Here is a 27,197-nt window from a genome sequence, read left to right on the forward strand (position 1 = left end):
GAATATCACTGATATGCAAGATTGAAATATAAGATGATGCTGAGAAAACCTGCAAATCGTTAGGATACGTGGGAGTTGAGTAGGCTTTGAAAGCTATTAAAATACTGTAAAAATTAAAAAGATAAACATCCTCTGAATCTCTTCAAATAACTTGTTAATTATGCTTTTGTCTGAATTAGAAAGACAAGTCACAGATTGTATTATTCAACAAATAATTGTAATACCTTGACAATATTTCATGCACTTCAAAATCCTTTGCTGAAAAGATAAAAGGAAAATGTAAATAATGTGTATTTTGATATTATCTGATAGCCCAAATTAGGCCAAAGGAAACTATTCCTAAAATGACTTTCAAAAAAAGCAAAGATGTTCTCTCTCTTCTGGATAACCCTGCTAAAGAGTATCTATCTAAATGTCACTGGTTCATGAATGTAGATGAATAATTATTACACAGTAAACCTGTAGAAATCAAATATAGTATGGTATACATCTTAATGTTGTATAATACAACTTAATGTTGTAGATAAAATTAAAATTTTTCATTTTCTTTAATATCAGAAGAGTAACCTTTGATATCTCATCCACTATGATTGTCAAAAACTAGAACAGACAAAAGAGTGAACTCTGTAGACATTATCATTCCATGTGAGCCATATGTGCACAAAACCCACAAAATATATGCCAGCTAATGTACTGCACTTAAGAAGGCAAAATTAATCTTTAGCATTTTCTTAAATCTGAATGTGTCCTTAAATTTTCTTGACTTTTTCCTCCTGAAAGCTAAATAACAGCTATCATTGTTCCTAAAATAAGATTTTAATCTCAGTAAACTCTGTAGTTTAGTAACATTACTAAAAAATGGATTATTAAGGATGTACTTTGTTAGCATTCAATACACCTTCTTGTTGTGTTTTAATTCCTTTCCTTTAGTTGATTCTATCCTACACGTACTGGGTACAAGGCATCATGCTAGTTATGCTGGAATATAAAAAATGTTTTGACATAAGAGTTTCATACTCTAATTGCCATATAGCAGTTTGATTCTTGTTTGGGAGGATGCAGCGACATGCCTTTCCATATCATAGGTAGCAAGACGCTCTCTCTTTGGCACTTCTATTGCCTTCAAAGCAAAAGCATATCAGAGATTGCCCCTGAAATTTTGCCAGTGGTATCCCTTCCTCCTGGGCACATTCTAGGAAAGGTTTTTTTCTTTGATTTTCTTTGCTTGTTGTTTTTGTTGGTGTTTTTAAATCACCAAACATCGAGGGACACTACCCAAGAACCAGTGTTATAGCAACCCCTCTTAAATCTTCACAGCATGTCTTTGGTGATTTCAGGTGATGATTCTAAGAACATCAAGCATACCCCACTCAAATATAAGTAGAAAGCACATGCTGGCTCAAATATAAGTGATTTTGGGGTTAGCCTCAACTTTCCTCTCCTTCACAACATGTCATATCTTGAATTTTCTAGAGAGCATAACTGAGACCACAAGACCACGAAGGCTCCTTGTGTGTGCCCTCTGCACCTCTTGAGATACACTGCAAGCATGAAGCCAGACAACTCCACGATCATTTTACTGAATTAAAGGGTATACCCAGACATGCTCACAAGTAGAAAAAGACCCACTACAAAAAGAACTTAGGTGATCTTCAATAGCTTCTTAGTTAGGATTATCTTAACTCCACAACTCTCCAGTAATGTGAGTAATAGAAAGCTTAACTTACTTCTTCGGGAGAAAATGCTAGGCCACACTCCAGAGATGTCTCTCTCTCTAACTCCAAGGAATATATGTCAGGAAATGCAGTGTCTGTGAATTCCCCTATAAGAGCAGAAAAAGGACACTTTTTTTTTTTAAGCCAGATACATATCTATGATGCTATTGTTAAATGTGGAAATGAAACTTTGAGAAACCTCATCAAAATGTTCACAACAATCAAAAAACAGTCGCTAAAACATCTGTGCGGGGCTGCATAAGGTTGCTAGGTTAAGGAATCACTCTTAATGCCAAGATGCTAATCAGCAAAACTGGTATCCAAAAATGGAACAAATATATATTCAATCAGCAAAACAGAGAGGATAAACCTATTTTTTAAAATCTCCAAAGTTCAAGAATGATATCACAGTCATATTCAGATGAATATAAAAAGGTATAAAGGTCAAGATCAAATAACTGACTGAATCTTAGGTCTGAGAAAATTGAGACTCCCTCTCCAGTGAAGATGGAACAGGGAGAATCCAGACCTCCTCTGATGCCTTACGGAGTTCACAAAGAAGATAAACACAATTTCGTACAAGAAAACTTTTCAACAAAATGGTATCACTCCAGATACAAAGGCATTGGGTGGAGATACAGAAACAACTGTCAAATAGTAACACAAACTTCAGGGTCAAAAATTATAACCACTTAAATAAACTTCTAAAATAAGTTCCTGAAAGATCAAATGTTAGCTACAATAGAACCTCTGCCCTCATCTAAACAATTCTAAAAATCCTTTTTTTCTCCCTAAAGTTTTCTGATTAATCCAAGGAATGATAATAATTTCAAATACCCTGTCTCAAAATAAACTTAAATAACTCATTTCATTCTCCTTCACCCTACTCAATTTCTCTCAACTTGATGTATGGTATAAAAACCATTAAACAAATGGTTTAAAGGATCCATTAAGTGTTTATTAACACAAACATGTTTGTGGTGTGGGAAAAAATACATATATTATACAGCAAAGAATATCCACCTAGAATGGCTATATATCTCGAATACATAAAATATAATAAAAATAGATATTCTTAAGTATATTTGAAGTATATATAAACATATAGATTGTGAAATGCAATAATCCAAGACAGCATCAATAAATATTTCTTGAGCACCTATAATGTGCAGAGAACTATGTCAGACAACTCTAGCAGAAAACAAAAATTGGAACCATAGTCCTTGACCTCATGGAGCTCACAGCGTAGTAAGGGAGACAAACAAGTACAAAGCTCTTTTTGATACAAGGTACAATTTGGTTAGTGCTATAATAAAACTCACCTAATGTCCTAAAGGAGCAAAGGCAAAAAAAATAATTTCAACCGATTGGACAGGGGTACGAATGGGGCTAATGATTCATAGGAATGCAGGAGGTTGATGCTAATTTATAAAAGAGGGTAGAATCTCAGGCAGCAGGGACAGAAGAGGAGGAACTAGCCTAGCAGGAGGGAAGCCCAGTGCCAGAGGAAATGTGTAACACAATCTGGTTGCAGTAGAGACAGCTGATGGAGCCTACAATGGGAGAGGTGACTGGAAAGAAAAGGTGGCATCATAGCTAAACAGATCTCAGTATTTCCTCCCCCTTAAGTCATTCTTGTCCTGAAACGATAATGTGAAAAACCAAGTCTAATTTGTCACAGAAGGACATTTATGTTTTAACATACTCATAATAATAAAATACATTTTCAGGACATTTTAAGTATAAACTTTATTGCAAATTGTTAATAATTGTTAAGATCAACTTATATACATCCTAGACTGTGTCAGCAGCCTGCTGTTGAGAACCACTGCTACTGGTAACAGGAAACCAACAAAGCTTTTCAAGCAGAGGGCAGATGGGATAAGATCTTTGCTTGAAGGAGATCACTCTCTGGTATAGGTATGAGGATAAAGGCTTGGAGGCAAGGAAAGCATTTTAAAAGATGATCCAGTGACCTAGAAGGGAAGCTTGAGCTAGGGCTAAGGCAGAATTGTGGAAAGAAATGCATCTTGCCGAGTAGCTCTGCAGAATAACCAGGAAGAGCCTGTGATTCATTAACAAGGTGCATGAATGCATATGAGGCAGTCAGAGTAAAGTGTTAATGCAACTAAAGTTTCAACATCCAGATTTTCCAAAACAGAATATAAATCTCATATGGATTTCCAACTGCCTACTGTTATGATTCCTGGGCTATTCCACAGTCCCCTCAAACACAGCATGCTTGCCTAGATCTATTCCTTCCCTCACATTATATCAACTATGAATAGTCCCTCCCATCACATACGTCTTAGAGTCAAAAACTGGGAGCGATCCAAGACTTCCTCCTCCTCCTTAATACTGATGTCCGCTTGGTAACCACATCGAGGCATTGCTAATTTCTCAGCACCTCTGTACTCTCCTCCTTCCCGTCCCTGGTATCAATGTCTGAGCTCAGGCTCTCATCACTTCTCACCTGTATGGCCACCATACCTAACTGATCCCCCGTCTCTGTTTTTGCCCCTCCCATACCCACCTTTTCCCCCAGCCCATTTTCAACTTTGCTCCAAAAGGAAAATTAGTGAAGTGCAAGCCTACTCATACCATTGCCTGGATATCAATCCTTTAATTGTGCTGCCTAACCTCTAGGATAAATGTCCAGAAAAAACTATTAGTTACCTGGGTCTCACTTGCCCCTCTATACTCTAGAGAGTCCAAACTACTTGCCACACTGACTCATTTCTAGGCCTTTACTTGCATTCTTTCATATCACCTTCTCTGTTTCTCTCCTTATTTCTTCTAAATTCAGATTACGCATCAACTTCTCCAAGAAATCTTTCCTGTTGGTGATTCTCAGCTAGTTTCCCTTAGCATATGCTTCCTTAGCACCAGGTACTGACCTGTCTTGTAGCATCCACATGCTATATGGTAATAACCCAATTCTTTTTTTTTTTTTTTTTTTTTTTTTTGCGGTACGCGGGCCTCTCACTGTTGTGGCCTCTCCCGTTGCGGAGCACAGGCTCCAGACGCGCAGGCTCAGCGGCCATGGCTCACGGGCCCAGCCACTCCACGGCATGTGGGATCTTCCCGGACCGGGGCACGAACCTGTGTCCCCTGCATCGGCAGGTGGACTCTCAACCACTGCACCACCAGGGAAGCCCCTAACCCAATTCTTTGTCTCTCTCTCCTACTGTTATATAGGTGGTCTCCATTTGTCATTTAGATCCAATAGCCATCTTTCTCTGCTCTCCTCTGTCCTGACCTCTACAGACTGATTTATCTAGGTCCCTTGCTCTTCTGTCTCTGATTTGGTTCAACCACAGGGAAATGTCAGCAAGATATCAGAGAGTAGGAGGTATTTATGCCCTCATGTCTTCCCTGCCTTGGCTGCAATTCTGGCAAGGACAGCATTTTTTTTTTTTTTTTTTTTTTTTACAGTTATAGCTTTTATTAGATGGCCCCTCTTTCAGAGTTTCACCACTCACAGGGCTTCAATAATATCTTGCCTCCTCTTGCTCCTTCCGGCCTAGAGGTAGAAGCAGCTTCCATCCCTTGTCAGTTTTTTTTAACCTGGCTCCCAGGTCCATACATAATTCCTTCACTAAATCATCTTCAGTTAAATGCTTTGAGTCATTTGTTTACTACTAAGACCCTAACTGATAAACTTACTGTTAACTTTTAGAGAACAAGTAAGATGTCTTATTATCTTTATACATTCAAAGTCTAGTATCTGGCCTATAATTGGTATTCAACAAATATGTACTGAAGAAGAAATGACTAAACCAACGGTTGGCAAACATTTTTCTGTAAGGGTTTATATAGTAAATATTTTAGGCTTTGCAAGCCATAAGGTTTCTGTCACAACTATTCAACCCTGCCATTCATGAAAGCATCCAGAAACAATATACAAACAAATGAGTGTGACTGCGTTCTAATAAAACCTTCTTTATAAAAAAACAGGTGTCAGGCCAGATTTGGCCCACAGACTTTAGTTTGCCAACACCTGGAGTAAATAAATGAAATACTTTATAAAAGTGCATTTTTTTCAAACTTAATTTAACATAAAGATACCTAATATATAGGTATACACAGAGAGAGAACTCTCCAAAACATTCACCTGAAATTCTTAAGCAATTAAAACTAGCAATTAATAATTTTATTTTCATTTATAGTATATACTTATGTATAATATACTTAACCTACTATATTATAACAATTAATAAGCACAGTTATATGTCATGCATTATCAAAGTCTTCTGATATATATACATGTATTTCTAGAAATAGAACCATTATGGTTTATAGGATATAAGAAAAATATGGGGGACTTCCGGGAAGATGGCGGAAGAGTAAGACGCGGAGATCACCTTCCTCCCCACAGATACACCAGAAATACATCTACGCGTGGAAAACTCCTATGGAGCACCTACTGAACGCTGGCAGAATACCTCAGACCTCCCAAAAGGCAAGGAACCCCCCACGTACCTGGTTAGGGCAAAAGAAAAAACTAAACAGAGACAAAAGTATAGGGATGGGTCCTGCACCAGCGGGAGAGAGCTGTGAAGGAGGAAAAGTGTCCACACACTAGGAAGCCTCTTCGCGGGCGGAGACTGCGGGAGGCGGAGTGGGGGAGCTTGGGAGGCGCGGAGGAGAGCACAGCAACAGGGGTGCGGAGGGCAAAGCGGACAGATTCCAGCGCAGAGGATCGGGCCGACCGGAACTCACCAGCCGAGAGGCTTGTCTGCTCGCCCGCCGGGGCGGGCGGGACTGGGAGCTGAGGCTCCGGCTTTTGTCGGAGCGCCGGGAGAGGACTGAGGTTGGCGGCGTGAACACAGCCTGCAGGGCGTTAGTGCACCGCGGCTAGCCGCAAGAGAGTCCGGGGAAAAGTCTGGACCTGCCGAAGAGGCAAGAGACTTTTAAGTCCCTTTATTTCCTGGTGCACGAGGAGAGGGGATTAAGAACACTGCTTGAGAGAGCTCCAGGGACGGGCGCGAGCCGCGACTAAAAGTGCGGAGCCCAGAGACAGACATGCGACGCTAAGGCCGCTGCTGCTGCCGCCACCAGGAGGCCTGTGTGCGAACACAGGTCACTAGCCACACGCCCTTCCGGGGAGCCTGTGCAGCCCGCCACTGCCAGGGTCCCGGGATCCAGGGACAACTCCCCCGGGAGAACGCACGGCGCGCCTCAGGCTCTGCCGCCAAAGGCCCGCCCCACACTCCGCGACCCTCCCTACCCCCCAGCCTGAGTGAGCCAGAGCCTCCGAATCAGCGGCTCCTTTAACCCCGTCCTGTCTGAGCAAAGAACAGACGCCCTCCGGCAACCTACACGCAGAGGCGGGGCCAAATCCAAAGCTGAGCCCCTGGGAACTGTGAGAACAAAGAAGAGAAAGGGAAATCTCTCCCAGCAGCCTCAGAAGCAGCGGATTAAAGCTCCACAGTCAACTTGATATACCCTGCATCTGTGGAATACCTGAATAGACAACGAATCATCCCAAATTAAGGAGCCCTGTGGATGAAAGGCTCTTGGTGCTGCAGCCAGGAGTCAGTGCGGTGCCTCTGAGGTGGAAGAGCCAACTTCAGGACACTGGTCCACAAGAGGCCTCCCAGCTGCACATAATATCAAACAGCAAAAATCTCCCAGAGATCTCCATCTCAACGCCAGCACCCAGCTTCACTCAACGACCAGCAAGCTACAGTGCTGGACATCCTATGCCAAACAACTAGCAAGACAGGAATACAACCCCACCCATTAGCAGAGAGGCTGCCCAAAATCATAATAAGTCTACAGACACCCCAAAACACACCACCAGACGTGGACCTGCCCACCAGAAAGACAAGATCCAGCCTCATCCACCAGAACACACGCACTAGTACCCTCCACCAGGAAGCCTACACAACCCACTGAACCAATCTTAGCCACTGGGGACAGACACAAAAAAACAAGAGGAACTACGAACCTTCAGCCTGCAAAAAAGGAGACCCCAAACACAGTAAGATAAGCAAAATGAAAAGACAGAAAAATACACAGCAGATGAAGGAGCAAGATAAAAACCCACCAGACCTAACAAATGAAGAGGAAATAGGCAGTCTACCTGAAAAAGAATTCAGAATAATGATACTAAGGTTGATCCGAAATCTTGGAGATAAAATGGACAATAGAATGGACAAAATGCAAGAATCAGTTAACAAGGCCCTAGAAGAACTAAAGATGAAACAAGCAACAATGAACAACACAATAAATGAAATTAAAAGTACTCTAGATGGGATCAATAGCAGAATAACCGAGGCAGAAGAACGGATAAGTGACCTGGAAGATAAAATAGTGGAAATAACTACTGCAGAGCAGAATAAAGAAAAAAGAATGAAAAGAACTGAGGACAGTCTCAGAGACCTCTGGGACAACATTAAACGCACCAACATTCGAATTATAGGGGTTCCAGAAGAAGAAGAGAAAAAGAAAGGGGCTGAGAAAATATTTGAAGAGATTATAGTTGAAAACTTCCCTAATATGGGAAAGGAAATAGTTAATCAAGTCCAGGAAGCACAGAGAGTCCCATACAGGATAAATCCAAGGAGAAATACGCCAAGACACATATTAATCAAACTATCAAAAATTAAATACAAAGAAAACATATTAAAAGCAGCAAGGGAAAAACAACAAATAACACACAAAGGAATCCCCAGAAGGTTAACAGCTGATCTTTCAGCAGAAACTCTGCAAGCCAGAAGGGAGTGGCAGGACATATTGAAAGTGTTGAAGGAGAAAAACCTGCAACCAAGATTACTCTACCCAGCAAGGATCTCATTCAGATTTGATGGAGAAATTAAAACCTTTACAGACAAGCAAAAGCTGAGAGAGTTCAGCACCACCAAACCAGCTCTACAACAACTGCTAAAGGAACTTCTCTAGGCAAGAAACACAAAAGAAGGAAAAGACCTACAATAACAAACCCAAAACAATTAAGAAAATGGGAATGGGAACACACATATCGATAATTACCTTAAATGTAAATGGACTAAATGCTCCCACCAAAAGACACAGATTGGCTGAATGGATACAAAAACAAGACCCATATATTTGCTGTCTACAAGAGACCCACTTCAGACCTAGAGACACATACAGACTGAAAGTAAGGGGATGGAAAAAGGTATTTCATGCAAATGGAAACCAAAAGAAAGCTGGAGTAGCAATTCTCATATCAGACAAAATAGACTTTAAAACAAAGACTATTAGAAGAGACAAAGAAGGACACTACATAATGATCAAGGGATCGATCCAAGAGGAAGATATAACAATTGTAAATATTTATGCACCCAACATAGGTGCACCTCAATACATAAGGCAAATACTGACAACCATAAAAGGGGAAATCGACAGTAACACATTCATAGTAGGGGACTTTAACACCCCACTTTCACCAATGGACAGATCATCCAAAATCAAAATAAATAAGGAAACACAAGCTTTAAATGATACATTAAACGAGATGGAGTTAATTGATATTTATAGGACATTCCATCCAAAAACAACAGAATACACATTTTTCTCAACTGCTCATGGAACATTCTCCAGGATAGATCATATCTTGGGTCACAAATCAAGCCTTGGTAAATTTAAGAAAATCGAAATTGTATCAAGTATTTTTTCCGACCACAACGCTATGAGACTCGATATCAATTACAGGAGAAGATCTGTAAAAAATACAAACACATGGAGGCTAAACAATACACTACTTAATAACGAAGTGATCACTGAAGAAATCAAAGAGGAAATAAAAAATACCTAGAAACAAATGACAATGGAGACACGACGACTCAAAATCTATGGGATGCAGCAAAAGCAGTTCTAAGAGGGAAGTTTATAGCAATACAATCTTACCTTAAGAAACAGGAAACATCTCGAATAAACAACCTAACTTTGCACCTAAAGCAATTAGAGAAAGAAGAACAAAAAAACCCCGAAGTTAGCAGGAGGAAAGAAATCATAAAAATCAGATCAGAAATAAATGAAAAAGAAATGAAGGAAACAATAGCAAAGATCAATAAAACTAAAAGCTGGTTCTTTGAAAGGATAAACAAAATTGATAAGCCATTAGCCAGACTCATCAAGAAAAAAAGGGAGAAGACTCAAATCCATAGAATTAGAAATGAAAAAGGAGAAGTAACAACTGACACTGCAGAAATACAAAAGATCATGAGAGATTACTACAAGCAACTCTATGCCAATAAAATGGACAACCTGGAAGAAATGGACAAATTCGTAGAAATGCACAACCTTGTGAGACTGAACCAGGAGGAAGAAATAGAAAATATGAACAGACCAATCACAAGCACCAAAATTGAAACTGTAATTAAAAATCTTCTAACAAACAAAAGCCCAGGACCAGATGACTTCACAGGCAAATTCTATCAAACATTTAGAGAAGAGCTAACACCTATCCTTCTCAAACTCTTTCAAAATATAGCAGAGGGAGGAACACTCCCAAATTCCTTCTATGAGGCCACCATCACCTTGATACCAAAACCAGACAAGGATGTCACAAAGAAAGAAAACTACAGGCCAATATCACTGATGAACATAGATGCAAAAATCCTCAACAAAATATTAGCGAACAGAATCCAACAGCACATTAAAAGGCTCATACACCATGATCAAGCAGGGTTTATTCCAGAAATGCAAGGATTCTTCAATATACACAAATCTATCAATGTGATAAACCATATTAACAAATTGAAGAAGAAAAACCATATGATCATCTCAATAAATGCAGAGAAAGCTTTTGACATAATTCAACACCCATTTATGATAAAAACCCTGCAGAAAGTAGGCATAGAGGGAACTTTCCTCAACATAATAAACGCCATATATGACAAGCCCACAGCCAACATCATCCTCAATACTGAAAAACTGAAAGCATTTCCACTAAGATCAGGAACAAGACAAGGTTGCCCACTCTCACCACTCTTATTCAACATAGTTTTGGAAGTTTAAGCCACAGCAATCAGAGAAGAAAAGGAAAAAAAAGAAATCCAAATCGGAAAAGAAGAAAAACTGTCACTGTTTGCAGATGACATGATACTATAAATAGAGAATCCTAAAGATGCTACCAGAAAACTGCTAGAGCTAATCAATGAATTTGGTAAAGTTGCAGGATACAAAATTAATGCACAGAAATCTCTGGCATTCCTATACACTAAGGATGAAAAATCTGAAAGTGAAATCAAGAAAACACTCCCATTTACCACTGCAACAAAAAGAATAAAATATCTAGGAATAAACCTACCTAAGGAGACACAAGACCTGTATGCAGAAAATCATAAGATACTGATGAGAAAAATTAAAGATGATACAAATAGATGGAGAGACGTACCATGTTCTTGGATTGGAAGAATCAACATTGTGAAAATGACTCTACTACCCAAAGCAATCTACAGATTCAATGCAATCCCTATGAAACTACCACTGGCATTTTTCACAGAACTAGAACAAAAAATTTCGCAGTTTGTATGGAAACACAAAAGACCCCGAATAGCCAAAGCAATCTTGAGAAAGAAAAATGGAGCTGGAGGAATCAGGCTCCCTGACTTCAGACTATACTACAAAGCTACAGTAATCAAGACAGTATGGTACTGGCACAAAAACAGAAAGATACATCAATGGAACAGGATAGAAAGCCCAGAGATAAACCCACACACATATGGTCACCTTATCTTTGATAAAGGAGGCAGGAATGTACAGTGGAGAAAGAACAGCCTCTTCAATAAGTGGTACTGGGAAAACTGGACAGGTACATGTAAAAGTATGAGATTAGATCACTCCCTAACATCATACACAAAAATAAGCTCAAAATGGATTAAAGACCTAAATATAAGGTCAGAAACTATCAAACTCTTAGAGGAAAACACAGGCAGGACACTCTATGACATAAATCACAGCAAGATCCTTTTTGACCCGCCTCCTAGAGAAATGGAAATAAAAAGAAAAATAAACAAATGGGACCTAATGAAACTTCAAAGCTTTTGCATAGCAAAGGAAACCATAAATAAGACCAAAAGACAACCCTCAGAATGGGAGAAAATATTTGCAAATGAAGCAACTGACAAAGGATTAATTTCCAAAATTTACAAGCGGCTCATGCAGCTCAATAACAAAAAAACAAACAACCCAATCCAAAAATGGGCAGAAGACCTAAATAGACATTTCTCCAAAGAAGATATACAGACTGCCAACAAACACATGAAAGAATGCTCAACATCATTAATCATTAGAGAAATGCAAATCAAAACTACAATGAGATATCATCTCACACCAGTCAGAATGGCCATCATCAAAAAATCTAGAAACAATAAATGCTGGAGAGGGTGGGGAAAAAAGGGAACCCTCTTGCAGTGCCGGTGGGAATGTGAATTGGTTCGGCCACTATGGAGAACAGTATGGAGGTTCCTTAAAAAACTACAAATAGAACTACCATATGACCCAGCAATCCCACTACTGGGCATATACCCTGAGAAAACCATAATTCAAAAAGAGTCATGTACCAAAATGTTCATCGCAGCTCTATTTACAATAGCCCGGAGATGGAAACAACCTAAGTGTCCATCATCGGATGAATGGATAAAGAAGATGTGGCACATATATACAATGGAATATTACTCAGCCATAAAAAGAAACGAAATTGAGCTATTTGTAATGAGGTGGATAGACCTAGAGTCTGTCATACGGAGTGAAGTAAGTCAGAAAGAGAAAGACAAATACCGTATGCTAACACATATATATGGAATTTAAGAAAAAAAAATGTCATGAAGAACCTAGCGGTAAGACAGGAATAAAGACACAGACCTACTAGAGAACGGACTTGAGGATATGGGGAGGGGGAAGGGTGAGCTGTGACAAAGCGAGAGAGAGACATGGACATATATACACTAACAAACGTAAGGTAGATAGCTAGTGGGAAGCAGCCCCATAGCACAGGGATATCAGCTCGGTGCTTTGTGACCCCCTGGAGGGGTGGGATAGGGAGGGTGGGAGGGAGGGAGACGCAAGAGGGAAGAGATATGGGAACATATGTATATGTGTAACTAATTCACTTTGTTATAGAGCAGAAACTAGCACACCATTGTAAAGCAATTATACCCCAATAAAGATGTTTTAAAAAAAATTCTCTTTATCAATCCACCATCTGGAGAGAGAATAGTCTATAAGTAATCTTTTTGTTTTCATTCTGTAGGAGAAATAATCATGCGTCACTTCACTCTTCTTTTGTAAATTATTTGCTTATTTTTCCCATTTTAAAGGCTTCCCTAACGTCTGTAATTAGAATTTCCCATGCCTTTTGAAGTTTATTTTTCTTAACCTTAAAAATATTTTTAGGAATAGTGTGTGCTCCCTGTGGAAGACAAAGAACATAAAAAATTAAAATATGAACTGCTAGCCCTTAATGTACTTATTAGTAAACTTCCACTGCCCAATGAAGAGCCACAAAACGTAGCATCCTAACACAACAACTGTTTGTTCTCACAGATCTACAGGTTGGCTGAGGGGCTCTACTTCACGCTGTAGCTTAGGACCAGAGGGCTGGCTGGGACCTTTTCTAATGGTGATGACAGTTTTAAAAAGTGAGGTGGGTCTTATACGTGCTGTCACAGAAAGATCTTGCATTCACTTCCATTAAGTTACAAGAGCAAGTCACAGAACAATATGTACACTGTGGCCCCTGTGTGTTAAAAATTCAACATATTTTTGTAGCACATCTATGTACAAAGAAGCCTCAAATCAGCTTTAGAATGACACACACCAGACAGTTAATTGTGGTTACTTTTGAAAAGGGGGCTGAATTTTCGAGCAATGTTGTAAGGGAGGAGTTTGTGATTTATGTGTGTAAGAAGTTTTTATAAGAAGAATATATATGCTATGATTAGCTCTGTCATTAAAACATTTAAATGAGCCTAAGAGTAGAAATAGTAGTTGTGTATCACTCGGATTAAGTAACTGCTAACTGATGCAACAGAGAAAACCTGATATCTGAATGACTTAACACAACAGAAGTCTGTTTCTTGTGCACATAAAACCTGATGAAGGTTGGCAGAGGCTCACCTCTCACAGATGACTCCGAGATCCCGGCTATGTACGTCACGTGGCTCCACACCTCAACACGGGCTCTCTCTGTTTGCTGCTGAATGGAAGAGAAAGCACAGAGGTGCCGTACTGACTCCCTCGTGCCTTGGTCTGGAGGTGACCCTTCCTAATTACAAGTGGACTGGGAATATAGTCTCCCCAGGAACCCAAGGAGAGCAAGACAGGATGTGGATGAGGTTTGCAGTCTCCCATAAACTGGTGTATAGTGTGTGCTCAATAAAGAGCAACTACTGCAATTGCTTATGACAACAACCCTCTTAGTTAGTTGGAGGAGTTTCTGAGAAGGCCAAATTTACCTTGAAATTCACCAAGTTTTTCTTGTGCATACTATGTAAGACATGTTTTCAAATACAGGATTCCATCTAATTTCCAAAAGTACCCTGTACATCTCAGCAGAGAGGGCTTTCACCAGTACCTTTCTGCATTGCCAGTTGCAATAACCTGTGTAATCTCAGTAGGCTGGGAATTTTCTCCTAACTTTTGGTTGCATGGTCAAAATCATAGCCACCCACCACCTGACTGAACATACCTGAACACCCGAACAGGTGCCATTAAGCATATTGAACAAACAGCATCTCCCCTGGGACCGATACAGACAAGGATTACTGGGAGGATGGTGAATTACTTTTCCTTGTTATTCAAAGCTAGCATGTCTGACAAAGAACCATTTTCCACCTCCAAGAAGGACTCCAAGATGGGTTTTTAGGAATTCAGCCTCAGCAGATGTTTGTTTACACAGTGACTTCCTTGGTCCCTCCTCCTTTACCACTTAGGAAGAAGGCTTTGGTTTGGGACCCCTTAATTAAGTTCACTCATCAGTGTATGGATTCAGTGGCCAGATTCAAAGAAGACACTTCATTAAAATCCTACTGCAAATATCACGTTGTTTCAAACAAGGCCTCCCTAGCCTTGGGGTTATAAGCCAAGGCCCTGTAGAGTCCATACCAAATCAGAGTCTCGTCACCGGCAGGCTTGCAAACACTGAGAATGTGGTGGAGGCACCCAGTGGAGATGAGGAGGTGTGTAAACGTCACTGTCTGAAGTGAACAGATACATGGAAAGAGCAGCTGCTGTCCCAGGGGTCCACGGTGACGAACAGGATCTGCGGGGAGTCGGGATGCTCCGAGTCAGGGGAGGGCAGGGCATATGGGCTGTCCGTGCCTCCGGGAGCTGAGTGCAGCCTCCAGAGGAAGATGCAGAGAAGAGCTGGCCAGCAGGTCAGCTTCCAGTCTGGACACGAGGGAACACTGGGGAAGACCCAGGGGCAGGGCGCTGTGATGCCACAAAGTGCTGGGACTGGACCCCCGTGCCGGGACCGGGGCAATCAGCTCTCAGGGAAGCCTGGGGCGAGGGGCAGGAGGATCCTAGGTAAACGAAGCCCACAGACAATCCCCAAATGGTGTCTGATTCTCATGTTCACCTTCCTTCTTTAGGCCTGCTTTTAATATTTTGGCTACAAGTTCCTCTTTCTTATTGCCTGAGAGACGTCACGGAGCAGTGAGAGGAGAAATGGATTAAGAGACAGAAGGGCTGCCTCAGGCTGGGAGGAGTGGAACAGTATGGGCTCTGGAGGAATTCAGACCGGGCCGTACTCCCGGTTCTGTCACTTTACCAGTCCGGAGAATACTGCAAGTTCTTTGTCTGCCAAGTGGGTTTGATAAGCCTCATCTTATAGAACTGTCGGAACATATGTGATATATGTAAAGCACCTGGCACAGTGGCTGGCGATGTCTGGGTCTTTCATGCATGGCAGTTATTATGATGCTTGTTTTCATACCAGAAGAGACTGGTCTTCTCTGTCCTAGAGATACCCTCATCTCTAGGAATTTTTCATTTTATCCAGATGTCAGAAACTATGCGGGCCTCTAGGACAAAGAAAGCTGAATTAACCAAAGTGCTCCTTAGCAAGTAACCCTGAGTACATTTTCCCTATCAGAGAATGTTGTTTCATTTGTGGAGGCAGGGGTTTCACCAGGATGCAAATCAAACCTTATAGAATTTGTGTCAAGGACCAATAATTCCCCTGCTTCCCCAAAACCCCCCCGATTTTCATGTGTTTCATCACCACCAAAATCTGGGCTCATTTAGGAGTTCTGCCAGATTACACTCAAGACAAACAAATCTCATATATTAACGCATATATGTGGAATCTAGATAACTGGTACAGTTGAACCTCTTTGCAGGGCAGGAACAGAGACGCAGACATAGAGAACGGACATGTGGACACGGGGGAAGGGGGGGTGGCATGAATTGGGAGATTAGGATTGACCTATGTACACTACCATGTGTCAAATAGACAGCTAGTGGGAACCTGCTGTACAGCACAGGGAGCTCAGCTTGGTGCTCTGTAACCACCTAGATGGGTGGGGGGAAGTCCAGCAGGGAGAGGATATATGTATACATGTAGATGATTCACTTCGTTGCACAGCAGAAACACAACATTGTAAAGCAATTATACTCCAATTAGAAAAACCCGATAACTAATTAATGGAGCGGGCTGGGGCTCCTCCAGCCCAGGGCACAGAGTGCCAGCACAGGGGCTTCTCAGCATCCCACCACAAAGGAGACAATCTGCATAAAACACCTGGTTTGTTTGTGCACCGTGTTCACCTGCACCGGGGCAAAAGCACTGGACCCCTGCTCACCATTATCACAGCCTCATCTAGCCCACCATGCAGCCAACTTAAAATTACCTCCCAAGGAGGGATTTGCAAAATAACCAAACCTCAAAGTGTTCTGGCTAAGAGAATTTATACTTCACTGCTCTCAACTGGACTCTCTCCCCACCATCCTCACTGGGTTTTTCCATCACACCACCTTCCTTATATAATAGCTGCTCTTATACTCTCAACATCTACAGGCAGGTGCAGGGTCTTTTTTATCTTAGCATCATCACTACCAGCACAGAACCTTCCAAAGAGCAGATGCTCAATTACAGATGGGAATCAATGAGGCACTGAGTGAGGAATGTAACTTATTACTATCTAATTTTGTCGGCATTCTTGAATAAGCTAAGGACATCTAGGTGTATATCTTCGAATTTTCCAAAGAGAAAGACAAAGGTGAATAAGACAAACCAAAATTTGACTAAACTTTACTTTGCTTTTCATTTTAAAACCACAGCATTCTTTCACATTTCCGAGAAAATTCCTATTCCAATGCCATATTATCTCAGTCCAGAACCCCAGAAAGATGCAAGGAGTTTTCACATCGTACTACACGGTACCTAAACTCTTACGCTTCAACCTGATAAACAACAACAAATATGTGATCCATGTCATTTATAAACTTGGATTCTGAATCTAAAGAAACATTCTAGTGAAAGAAACATTTGAAAGATACTAGTGTAAAACAGGAACACAAAGAAGATATACATTATGAGCTTTCCAGCCCCAGCTTAGCCTCTCACTACTGAAAAGGTTGGCAGCGTTGGTCAAACACAAAGTGAAGAAGCTGCCTCAGACCTCACTAAGAGTGGGAGGAACTGCTAGACATGACCTTGGAAGGCGCACTGGCCTTGACTCGAGTACCAGCCCTGGCTGCGGCTCGGGCTCGGGCTCGGGCTCGGGCTCTCTCTTCCTCATCTTTCAGAGCCTCCTCATAGAGATCTGGTAAGGCACTGGGGACGGTACCAGTCACCTTGGCCATAAACTCCAGGACTTTCATCTTGCTGGTTTCAGCGTGGGCTCTCCGGCCCCACAGGAGCTCATAGCACGGGAGATCGCTGTCGCACACCTGACGATACACCAGGTACTTTTCCTGCACCAGATCTTCTGTGATAAGCTTCCTGGGCTCCCCAAAGATTATGTGACACCTTCCAACATAAACACCCAAACCATTCAGGAATTCCCAGATCTCCTCCTCAGAGGCGCGGTCGCCATGCAAGAAGATCACACCGAGGACAAGCATCAGAAGCCCATTCTTCCGAAACCGCCCGCCACTGCTCTGACGCCCATCATCGCTGACATGTAGCTTGCTGACAAGGGCATAGGAATCACCACCCGGCTTGACTTCCTTCAACTCAAGACCAAAGACCAGCTGAACGCACTCAGCAGCTCTCCTGAGGATCTCAGGGAACTTCCTCTTGTACCTTTTGTTCACAAGCTTCAGCAAGTCTGCCTTTATAATGGGCTCTTCCACTGTATACTTCTCCAGCAGGAATTCTATCAACATTCCCACCTTCTTGATCAGAGGATCTCTCTGAAAGCTCTCACCGGAGGCTGAAGGCTGGGAGGAATTTCTCCTTGCCTCAACCCGGACCTTGGCACGCACATCAGATCCTGGGCCTGAAACCCCTGCAGCACGAGAGCTAGTGGCTGGGGCTCCCTGAGGCTCCTGGCGAGTGCCAGCAGCAGGGGAGCTCGGGGGAGTACCCCGAGAAGGAGAAGAGGGGCACGAGGGCGACTCTTCTCTCTGTGCTGCAGTGGCCTGAGCACCCCCAAGATTCTGGGTCTCCCTCCGGGCCTGGTGGCGCTTCTCGCGGACACGAAGCTTACTCTTCTGCCCCCGAGGCATGACTATGGGCAGGGACAGCAAGCGGGGGAGCGGGCAGGAGAGCAGGTGATGCTGGAACCTGGAGGAGGGAAGGTGAGAGGGTGTGAGCACCTTCAGCAGAGAGGTCCCACCCTGACTTGAAGAAGGCCGCTCTGCACGTTTCCTTGAGGGCACTGCTCTAGGAACCACTAGGCTCTTGTTCTTGGTCAGCCTGTCCCGAGAACCCAGGGTAAGAAGTGCGAGTGAGTGAGCCTCAGGCTACAGCCTGCCAGCCCTGCCTGTGGCTGATGGCGGTGACCACAGATCCTGGTAGGGTAGGCCCTCTCTGGGTTCCAAGGGTCCCTTTCGTTCACAAACAGGATTGTCACATCGACTCTTGGTAGGGCCGGGACCTCTTTCCTGTGCTGCTCTAAAGGTGACACCTCAGAGCTCCCTGGGGCCCACGAGAAGGAACTGAGTCATGGACACTGTCGGGGTGCACAGCGCTGACAGTTGTGTGGGGCCTGCTCTGTCCTGAACTCGTTGGTCCTCAACCATTCAGCGTCCTCATCTTGTCGATACCAAGGGTCTGGGACCCCTCCTGCTGCCCCTGGTGTGGCACCTTCAGACGAAGGATCTCGTCTCCCTTAGAAATGATACAAAGAAATGAGGAGCCTCCGCCTGACAACCATGCTCTGGGCCTTCAAGGGCTGAGCAGAGGCCTGGGCAGGACTCTTTATTATGCCTTTGATTCGGTGGAAGGGGGGTGTGCTACCTTCAGTCGTCATTCACAGTCCCCACTGGGTCTCCTGGGAGGATCTGGGGGCTCCTTTCTCTCTTGACTTGAGGACATTTCCTCACAGTACGGCCCACAGCTCCCTGAGACCGAACAGTGGAAGTGACGATGGCCTTACCTGGCCACAGCGCCCCTAGTCTCCAGAGGCTGAAAGCTGCAGCAGGCAGGCTGAGGCCCTATAACGTGTGGTCCTCCCTCACGGTCCCCATTTCTCACTCAGGGGAGGGTCTACGGTTCCTCCCTCTGCTGACCCATCACACCAAGATGCTGACTTCCCTGTGAGTTCCGAGTGGGGAACTGATGGGCACTTCTGCCTCACATCTGTGCCCGGGGGCGCCTCTAGGAACGACAATGGAGAGGGACTCTGCGCGGTCCCCGCTGGCACGGGGTGGACTTCCCCCCACAGTCCTCAGCATCGTCTCCGTGAGTCCTGGCAAATCCCGGAAATCCTCCCTCCGCTGATCTGAGTTCGCTTGCATTACATTAAGATTCTCACCTTCCTGAGATCCCCAAGATGAAAGAAAGGGTGAGCCACTGCCAGTCACCCCCGTCCATGCCCTCCCTGGGTTGGTAGCAGGGGCTGGACTCCGCGGGACCCCACTGTTGCGGCATCGTTGGCCTCTTTCGCCCTCACTCAGACGGCATCTACGCTCCTCCCTCAGCCCACCTGAGTCTTCTGGCCTCAGATCAAGGCCCACATCTGCCTGGGTCCCTGGGGCCCGAAGTGAGGGGTGACACATCAGGCTACCTCTACCTGGGGTTTCCCAGGGCTGAGGGGGGTGGGAGTTTGTGGGCCCCCACTGCTTTGGGTGGGTGTGCATCTACATCATCCCTCAGTGTCCTCACCCTGACGCACAGCAGGACTTGGACATCCTCTATGTCTTGACTTGACGTCTATCCCCTCATACTAAGGCCCCCAACTCCCCGAGACCCGCTAGAAAGAAAATTTTCTTGTCTCTCTAGCTACAACTGTGTGTGGACGTGCAATGCTGACAGGCAGGAAGAGATTCTGTGGCCCTCACTATTGTGGTGTAGGTGGTCCCCTCAATTCTCAGGGTCCTCTCCTTGGTTCCTGGCATTACCTGGAAATCCTCCGGCTGCTCACCTGAGCCCATACTCCCATCAAGGAGGTTCCTCACCTCCCTGCCATGGTCTGGGAAAACGTGAGTGATATTCATCAGGTCACCATGCCTGAGTCTCCCTCCCAGGTCTGAGAGTAGGAATGAGATTCTATGTAGTTCACTTCTTTCTGGGTGGGGCTCCCGCATGTTCACTCGGTGTTACCACCTTGACTCTCGTTAGGAACCAGGCTTCTTCCCTATGTTGAATGAGGCCTCTCCCATTAGACCCAAACCCTGACGTCCCTGAGACCACCCTTGGAGGAACTGAGAGGGCAATTCAGCCTGAGAGCTCTAAACCTGGCTTCCCAGGGCGAAGGCAGAGGTGGCACTTTGTGGGGTCTCCTCTGTTCTGGGGGAGTCGGTTGTCTCATTCCTCACATAGAATTTGTGCCTTGACATCGATCATGGCCTGGGACTCCTCTTCTTCTGCTGAACCGGGCAGCCAGCCCTTAAAGCAAGGCCCTCATCTCCCTCAGACCCCACAGGCAGAAGTTAGGGTGCACCTGAGCCTGCCAGCTCTGCCCTGGGCCTCCCGGGGCTAACGGCAGGGGCGGCATGAGATGCAGCTCTCTCCACTGTGTATGGAGCAGTCTCCATTTCCTCACTCAGGATCTTCACCTTGACTCTGCACCCTGCCTGGGACTTTGCCCTCTGCTGACGTGAGCCCATGACCGTCAGAAAAGGTCCTCATCTTCCTGGGACCTGAGCTTACAGTCAGACTGAGCCTCATTCTGCCAAAGCTGATCTGGGGCTCGGCTACGCCTGGTAACAGCAAGGGTGGGACTCTCCGATCCCACTGTTCTGGAGTTTGTGGCTCCCTCAGTCCTCATTCAGGACTCTGGCGTCCAGTCCGGGTAGGGTTTGGGATTCCTCCCTCCACTGACCCGAATCTACATGCCTCAGGCCGAAGCACTCACCTCCTTGAGTAGCTAGAAGAGAAGTCGGGGGCTCCACATCCCGGCTACCTTATCTGGGGACTCCCAGGTCTGAGAGCAGGGCTGCTGATTTGTGCAGTTCCCTGTTTTCACGAGAGGTCTGCTTACTAACAGTGATGGTCCTACCTCTGCTTCTTTTAGGGCCAAGTCTCCTCCGTAAGCTTAATGGGGTTGCCTTATCTATCCATCCATCCATCCACCCGCTGTTTTACATTTCACACCCATTACGCATTTACTTCGTAACTGGTAGTTTGTATCTCTTAACTGTCCTCACCTAATTTCTCTCCTCCCCCCAACCACCTGTTTGTTTCCTGTATCTATAACTGTTTCTGTTCTGTTGTTTGTTCATTTGTTTTTTCAGCTTCCACGTGTAAGTGAAATCATACAGTATTTGTTTTTCTCTGTCTGACTTATTTCACTTAGCGTACAGAACACCCCCTTGGTCCACGCCCCCGCCCTTCCTTTTTGGCCGCACCATGTGGCACGTGGGATCTTAGTTCCCCTACCAGGGATCGAAGGTGCGCCCCCTGCAGTGGAAGCGAGGAGTCTTAACCACTGGACCGCCAGGGAAGTCCTGCCCCCTTTCCATAAAGGCCTTTCTCTACCCGAACGTTCCCTAGCCCCCAACCCCACTTCCCACCCCAGGCAGAAATGAGGGGTTCTCTCAGCCTGAATTACTCTAGAGCATCGCACGAGTGAAGGCGGGAGGGGGCCCCGTGCAGTCACGCCTTTCGGAAGGAGGAACCCTCGTCAGCTCTGAAGGTCCCACTTTTCACCTGCTGGGGACAAGACTACACCGTTTGCCTAAGAAGCCGCCCCCTCTAGACAAAGGCCCTCCACTCTCTGAGGCCCTCCAGACGGCAACTCCTCTGGCATATAGGTCAGATCAGGGTCTCATGCTGCTGATGGCAGGCAGGGGCGGGAGGCGGGGGGTCACCTTTGTTATGGGGAGAGGGGGGCGGGAAGGTCCCTGCAGGCTACATTCAGGTTCTCACCGTGGCTCCGGACGAGTCCTGAAAACCCACACTCGGACAAACAAACGCCGCAGCTCCCGGTCGGGCTCCTCGCTTCCGAAGCGGAAATCCGGGGGAGCCGCATCCGGCGCTGCGTGGGGTATCCGAGGGCTGACGGTAGGGGCGGGACTCTGTGGGAACGCCCACTGTTCGGGGTTCAGCGGCCCCTGCCTCCTGCCGGTGCCGTCTATCAGAGCCCGGGACCCCTCCCTCTATGGTCCCGGGTCCTCCAGCCTCCGAACCAAGCCCTCACCTCCCCGAGGCCCTAGTGGAGGGAAGTCAGGGCGCTGCTCCGACCATCTCTGCCTGACAAGACGGGCGCCACCCTGTGAGCCTCCCTCCTTGGGGGAGAGACCCCCTCATTAGCACTGAGGGTCCTCACCTTGACTCTGGTTATGGCCAAGACGTCCCCCTCTGCAGAACTGGAGTCTGATCCTGCTAGATGAGGCCCTTCCCTCCCTGAGATCACTCGGGTGGAATGAGGGGATGACTCAGCAGTAGCTCTTCTGGGTCTCCCAGGGCTAAGAACTGTACAGAAGTCTATTTGGCCCCCTCTGCTTTTGGGGGTCCCCTCATAACACTCAGCATCGTCACATGAATTCTTGTTAGGGCTCAGGTTTCTATCTCTCTCTCTGCAAAACTGAGGCCAACCCCATTAGACAGAGACCCTCACCTCACTGAGACTTTCCAGGCTGAAATCAACCTGACATCTATGGCCAGAGCTTCCCGGGGATGACAGCATCAGAGATTTTTCCGGGGCCTCCTTTTATGCTGTGCGTGCTACCCTTAGTCCACATTCAGATCCTCACCTTGACAAATGATCAATCCTGTAACTCCACTCTCTGCTTTCCTGAAGCTGCTTGTCTTACATCAAGATCCTACTCTCCTAAGAATTCCAAGTTGAAAGTCAGGGTGATCCTCATATGACCATAGTCCATTGGGGCCTCCAAGAACAGGCAGCAGGGATGCAACTCTATAGGACCTCACTGTTCTGGCTGGGTCCTTCCGTGATTCCTCACTCAACATGCTCACTACATCTAACAAAGCCTGGCACTCCTCCTTCTACGGAACTGAGGTCACTCTCCTTAGTCTTTGGATAACTCCTATATTCAGGGGTGATCGTCTCCTCGGTCCTCATTCATGGGGGTTCTTATATCAGCTTCTGTCTCTTGATTAAAGGCTTCCTGGGAAATGCATATTCCTACAAACATTTGACCGGTTACCCTATTGCAAATCTTGGGAGAAAATGGGTCTCTGTCCCGAAAGTGATGTAAGCTTAGGAAAATACAGCACAAATTAAGGAACTCAGGACAGATGTTACGCTGTCAGAGAAAAAAAGCTGATATATTCCTTCTCTTCACCAGCCAGACTTAGGGTAGTTCTAAAATATTTACTTTCTACATAGAAGGATAGAGCCAGATAATCTTGTAAGCCCCTGATCATTTGAGGGTATCTGATTTTGCACATGCAGATGATCATATTGTTACCGAGCATTATCTCTTTCTCTCCTTTATTCATATCTCTTGTTTATTTCCGTATTTGTACTGCTGTGGGTATGTATTCCAATCCAGTGTTTTGGTCACAGAGTCCTTCTTTTCATCACTCAAGATACATTTTGAAGTGGTAGAAGACAGTGAATTAACTGACTCATGATCAGCCTCAGGCTGGGAGGAGTGGAATGGCGCGAGCTCTGGACAAATTCAGACCAGAGGTCCAGTCCCGGCCATGTGACCTATTAGCTGTGTGAACTCAGGTCCATCACCAAGCTCTGTGAGCCTCAGGTGAAGTGGCTTTGTTAAGCCCTATTTTGCAGGGCTAGTGGCATGCAGGTAATGTATGTAAAACACCTGGCACAGCGCCTGGACCACATTGAGACTTTACACAATGTCTGTTTTTACCATGATTATGATTATTTTGGCTGCAGACGATACCACCCACCCTGAAGGAATTTTTAAATCCAGGAGATATCAGAGAATATGTGGCATTCTAGGACATGGAACACCAAATCAGTCCAAAATGCTGTTTACAAAGAATCTTTAATTTCCCCAATAAATAAAATATGAAAATTATATTTTCCTTCCAACTGAATGAAATTCAAATATTCTAGAATTTGCTTCCAAGACTAACTCTTTCTTCCTTCCAAGCTGCCCTTTCATCTAAACTAAACAACCCCTATCGTCATTAATTTTACCGTCACCGAAAATCTACACCTCTCGTAGACTTTGCGGAATTACAACCAAAAAAAAAAAAAAAAAAAACTGAATGCGAATGCCCTTTTAATAGAATGGGCTCTGACTCCTTGTCCCCCAGCAAAGAGTATCAGCCCACTGGCTTCTGAGTTTCCAGTTTCAGACTACTGTCACCTTTATTTCAAAGACACTCCTTGGAGATGATGTGCATAAAACACCTAGGTTGTGCACTGTGTTCACCTGCACTGGGACAGGAGCACGGGGCACGTTCCATCCCTGCCCCGGGTGGAGATTTCTCTCTGGTTTACTCATGATTTCAAAGTAACTGTTAAGGGCAGTTTTCCATTCCAGGCTTAAGTCTCTCAACTCTGAGACCCACCATCTGAGGGTCTGGCCCCTGTTCAGTGTTTCCACAGCCTCACTGGCTGGCTCACCATACGGCCTAACTTAAATTTATCTCCCACTGCAAGACTTTTATATTGTCCTAAAGTCTCAAAGTGCCTTGCATCAGGACATTTACACTAGACTCCTCATGAGGAACCCCTCAACCCCCACTTCTTACCCCTGATTTTTATTGTGCCTTTAGATCTTCGTTCACCAGCTGCTTTCTATGAATGCTGCTCTTAGACTCTAGAATTCTACAGGCAGGGGTTGGGTCTATGTTTCTTAGCATCCCCAGTACCATCCAAAAGCCTTCTGAAGAGCAGACGCTAAATTGATATTTGAACAATTAAAGATCAGGGCTTCCCTGGTGGCACAGTGGTTAAGAATCCGCCTGCCAATGCAGGGGACACGGGTTCGAGCCCTGGTCCGGGAAGATCCCACATACCGCGGAGCAACTAAGCCCATGTGCCACAGCTACTGAGCCTGCGCTCTAGAGCCCGCGAGCCACAACTGCTGAAGCCCACGTGCCACAACTACTGAAGCCCACGTGCCTAGAGCCCGTGCTCTGCAACAAGAGAAGCCACCGCAGTGAGAAGCCCATGCACCGCAATGAAGAGTAGACCCACTCGCCGCAACTAAAGAAAGCCCTTGCAGCAACCAAGACCCAACGCAGCTAAAAATTAATAAATTGAAAAAATAAAAATAAAAAAAAAGAGCACATGTGCAAGAAGGCAAAATACTGTGATTTCACTTCTCCCACATTCTTAAATAAGCAAATCCAGGTATATATACTTCAATTTTACAAAGAAAGACTACAAGGAATAAAACAAACAAGAAGTGAATACCTCTTCAGATTTTTTTTTTCTGTATCTCATGATCACACAGACTTTACTGTGGAATAATTTCCTTTTTCACAAAAAATCCATATTCCAATGTTCTGAATGACAAGAAATGATTCAAGGATTTCCAGTTTGTGTTACATAATACCAAAATTCTTATTTTTCAACCTGATAAGCTGCACTAAATGTGTGAGTCATATCATTAATAAACTTAGACTCTGAAGCTAAACACATCTTTAATTGAAAGGAACAACATTTAAAAATAGAAAAAAGAAAAATCTCCGATTTGTGCATATTGTCTAGGAACACAAATATATGTTGTGTTCCCATGAGCCACACCTTGGCCCTCCACTAGTTGGAAGACTGACTGCTTTCTTTAAATACAATGTGAAGTATCCGCTCAACCTTCACTAGGGACCGGAGGAGCTTTGGGACATGCCCTGGAACACCCACTGGCCAGCGTAGCAGTATGAGCCCTGGCTGCAGCTCTGGCTCAGGCTCTCTCTTCCTCATCTCTCAAAGCCTCTTCATACCAGGATGGGAAGGCACTGGGCTTGGTATCATTGACATTAGCCCCAAACTCACACATTCTTTTATATATCTATATCCGTAACTATCCTGGAAGCACCCCATATTAGTTTACAAAGATCATGCTCATTCTTTTTTATAGCTACATAGTATAGTACTCCACTCTGTGAATATACCATGTTTTTATCAATTAATATATTCACGGACATTGCAGTATTTTCACATTGTTGTGGATGTGTCTTCGGGGTTAATTTCTGAAAAACTGGAGTTACTGGCTCAAATGTAAATGCATATTTCCTTTTGTTGTATCGCCAAATTCTGTTTATGTTCTAATCTCATTCTTTGACGTGTAGCTGTCCAGCTACACGTCAAAGAATGAGATTAGAACATTCTCTAACACCACATACAAAAATACACTCAAAACCAATTGAAGACCTAAATATACGAGTGGAAACCATAATGCTCCTAGAAGATAACATGGGTGGAACACTCTTTGACATAAATCATAGCAATATTTTTTTGGATCTGTCTCCTAAAGCAAAGGAAATAAAAGCAGAAGCAAACAAATGGAATATAATTAAAGTTAAAAGCTTTTGCACAGCAAAGGAAACCATTGACAAAATGAAAAGACAACCTGTGGAATGGGAGAAAATATTTGAAAATGATATGATCAATAAGGAGTTAACATCCAAAATATATAAACAGCTCATATAACTCAACAGTCAAAAAAGAAAAACCAAATAACCCAATCGAAAAAATGGGCAGAAGATGTAAACAGACGTTTTTCCAAAGAAGACATACAGATGGCCAACAGGCAAATGAAAAGATGGTCAACATCATTAATCATCAGATAAATGCAAATTAAAACTACCATGAGGTATTATTACCTCACACCTATCAGAATGGCCATCATCAAAAAGAACAGAAATAACAAATGCTGGCAAGCACGTGGAGATCTGTACACTGTTGGTGGGAATGTAAATAGGTGTAGCCACTGTGGAAAACAGTATGGAGGTTCCTCCAGAAACTAAAAATAGAGCTACCATATGACCCAGCAATTCCACTCCTGGGT

The 27,197-nt window shown here is 44.3% G+C and overlaps 1 protein-coding gene across 1 annotated transcript in view; it reads right to left on the reverse strand.

Annotated features, from left to right (window-relative positions):
• CFAP47 (cilia and flagella associated protein 47) overlaps positions 1-27,197 on the reverse strand; it is a 471,409-nt gene that overhangs the window by 381,549 nt on the left and 62,663 nt on the right. Inside the window, 6 exon segments of the mRNA XM_070044670.1 lie at positions 1,728-1,822; positions 4,021-4,147; positions 14,902-15,028; positions 17,086-17,162; positions 17,346-18,420; positions 22,168-22,397. Of these exon segments, the coding sequence (XP_069900771.1) occupies positions 1,728-1,822; positions 4,021-4,147; positions 14,902-15,028; positions 17,086-17,162; positions 17,346-18,420; positions 22,168-22,397 (1,731 nt within the window).

The sequence above is a fragment of the Globicephala melas genome, chromosome X, assembly GCF_963455315.2.
Source record: "Globicephala melas chromosome X, mGloMel1.2, whole genome shotgun sequence".
NCBI classification, from domain to species: domain Eukaryota; kingdom Metazoa; phylum Chordata; class Mammalia; order Artiodactyla; family Delphinidae; genus Globicephala; species Globicephala melas.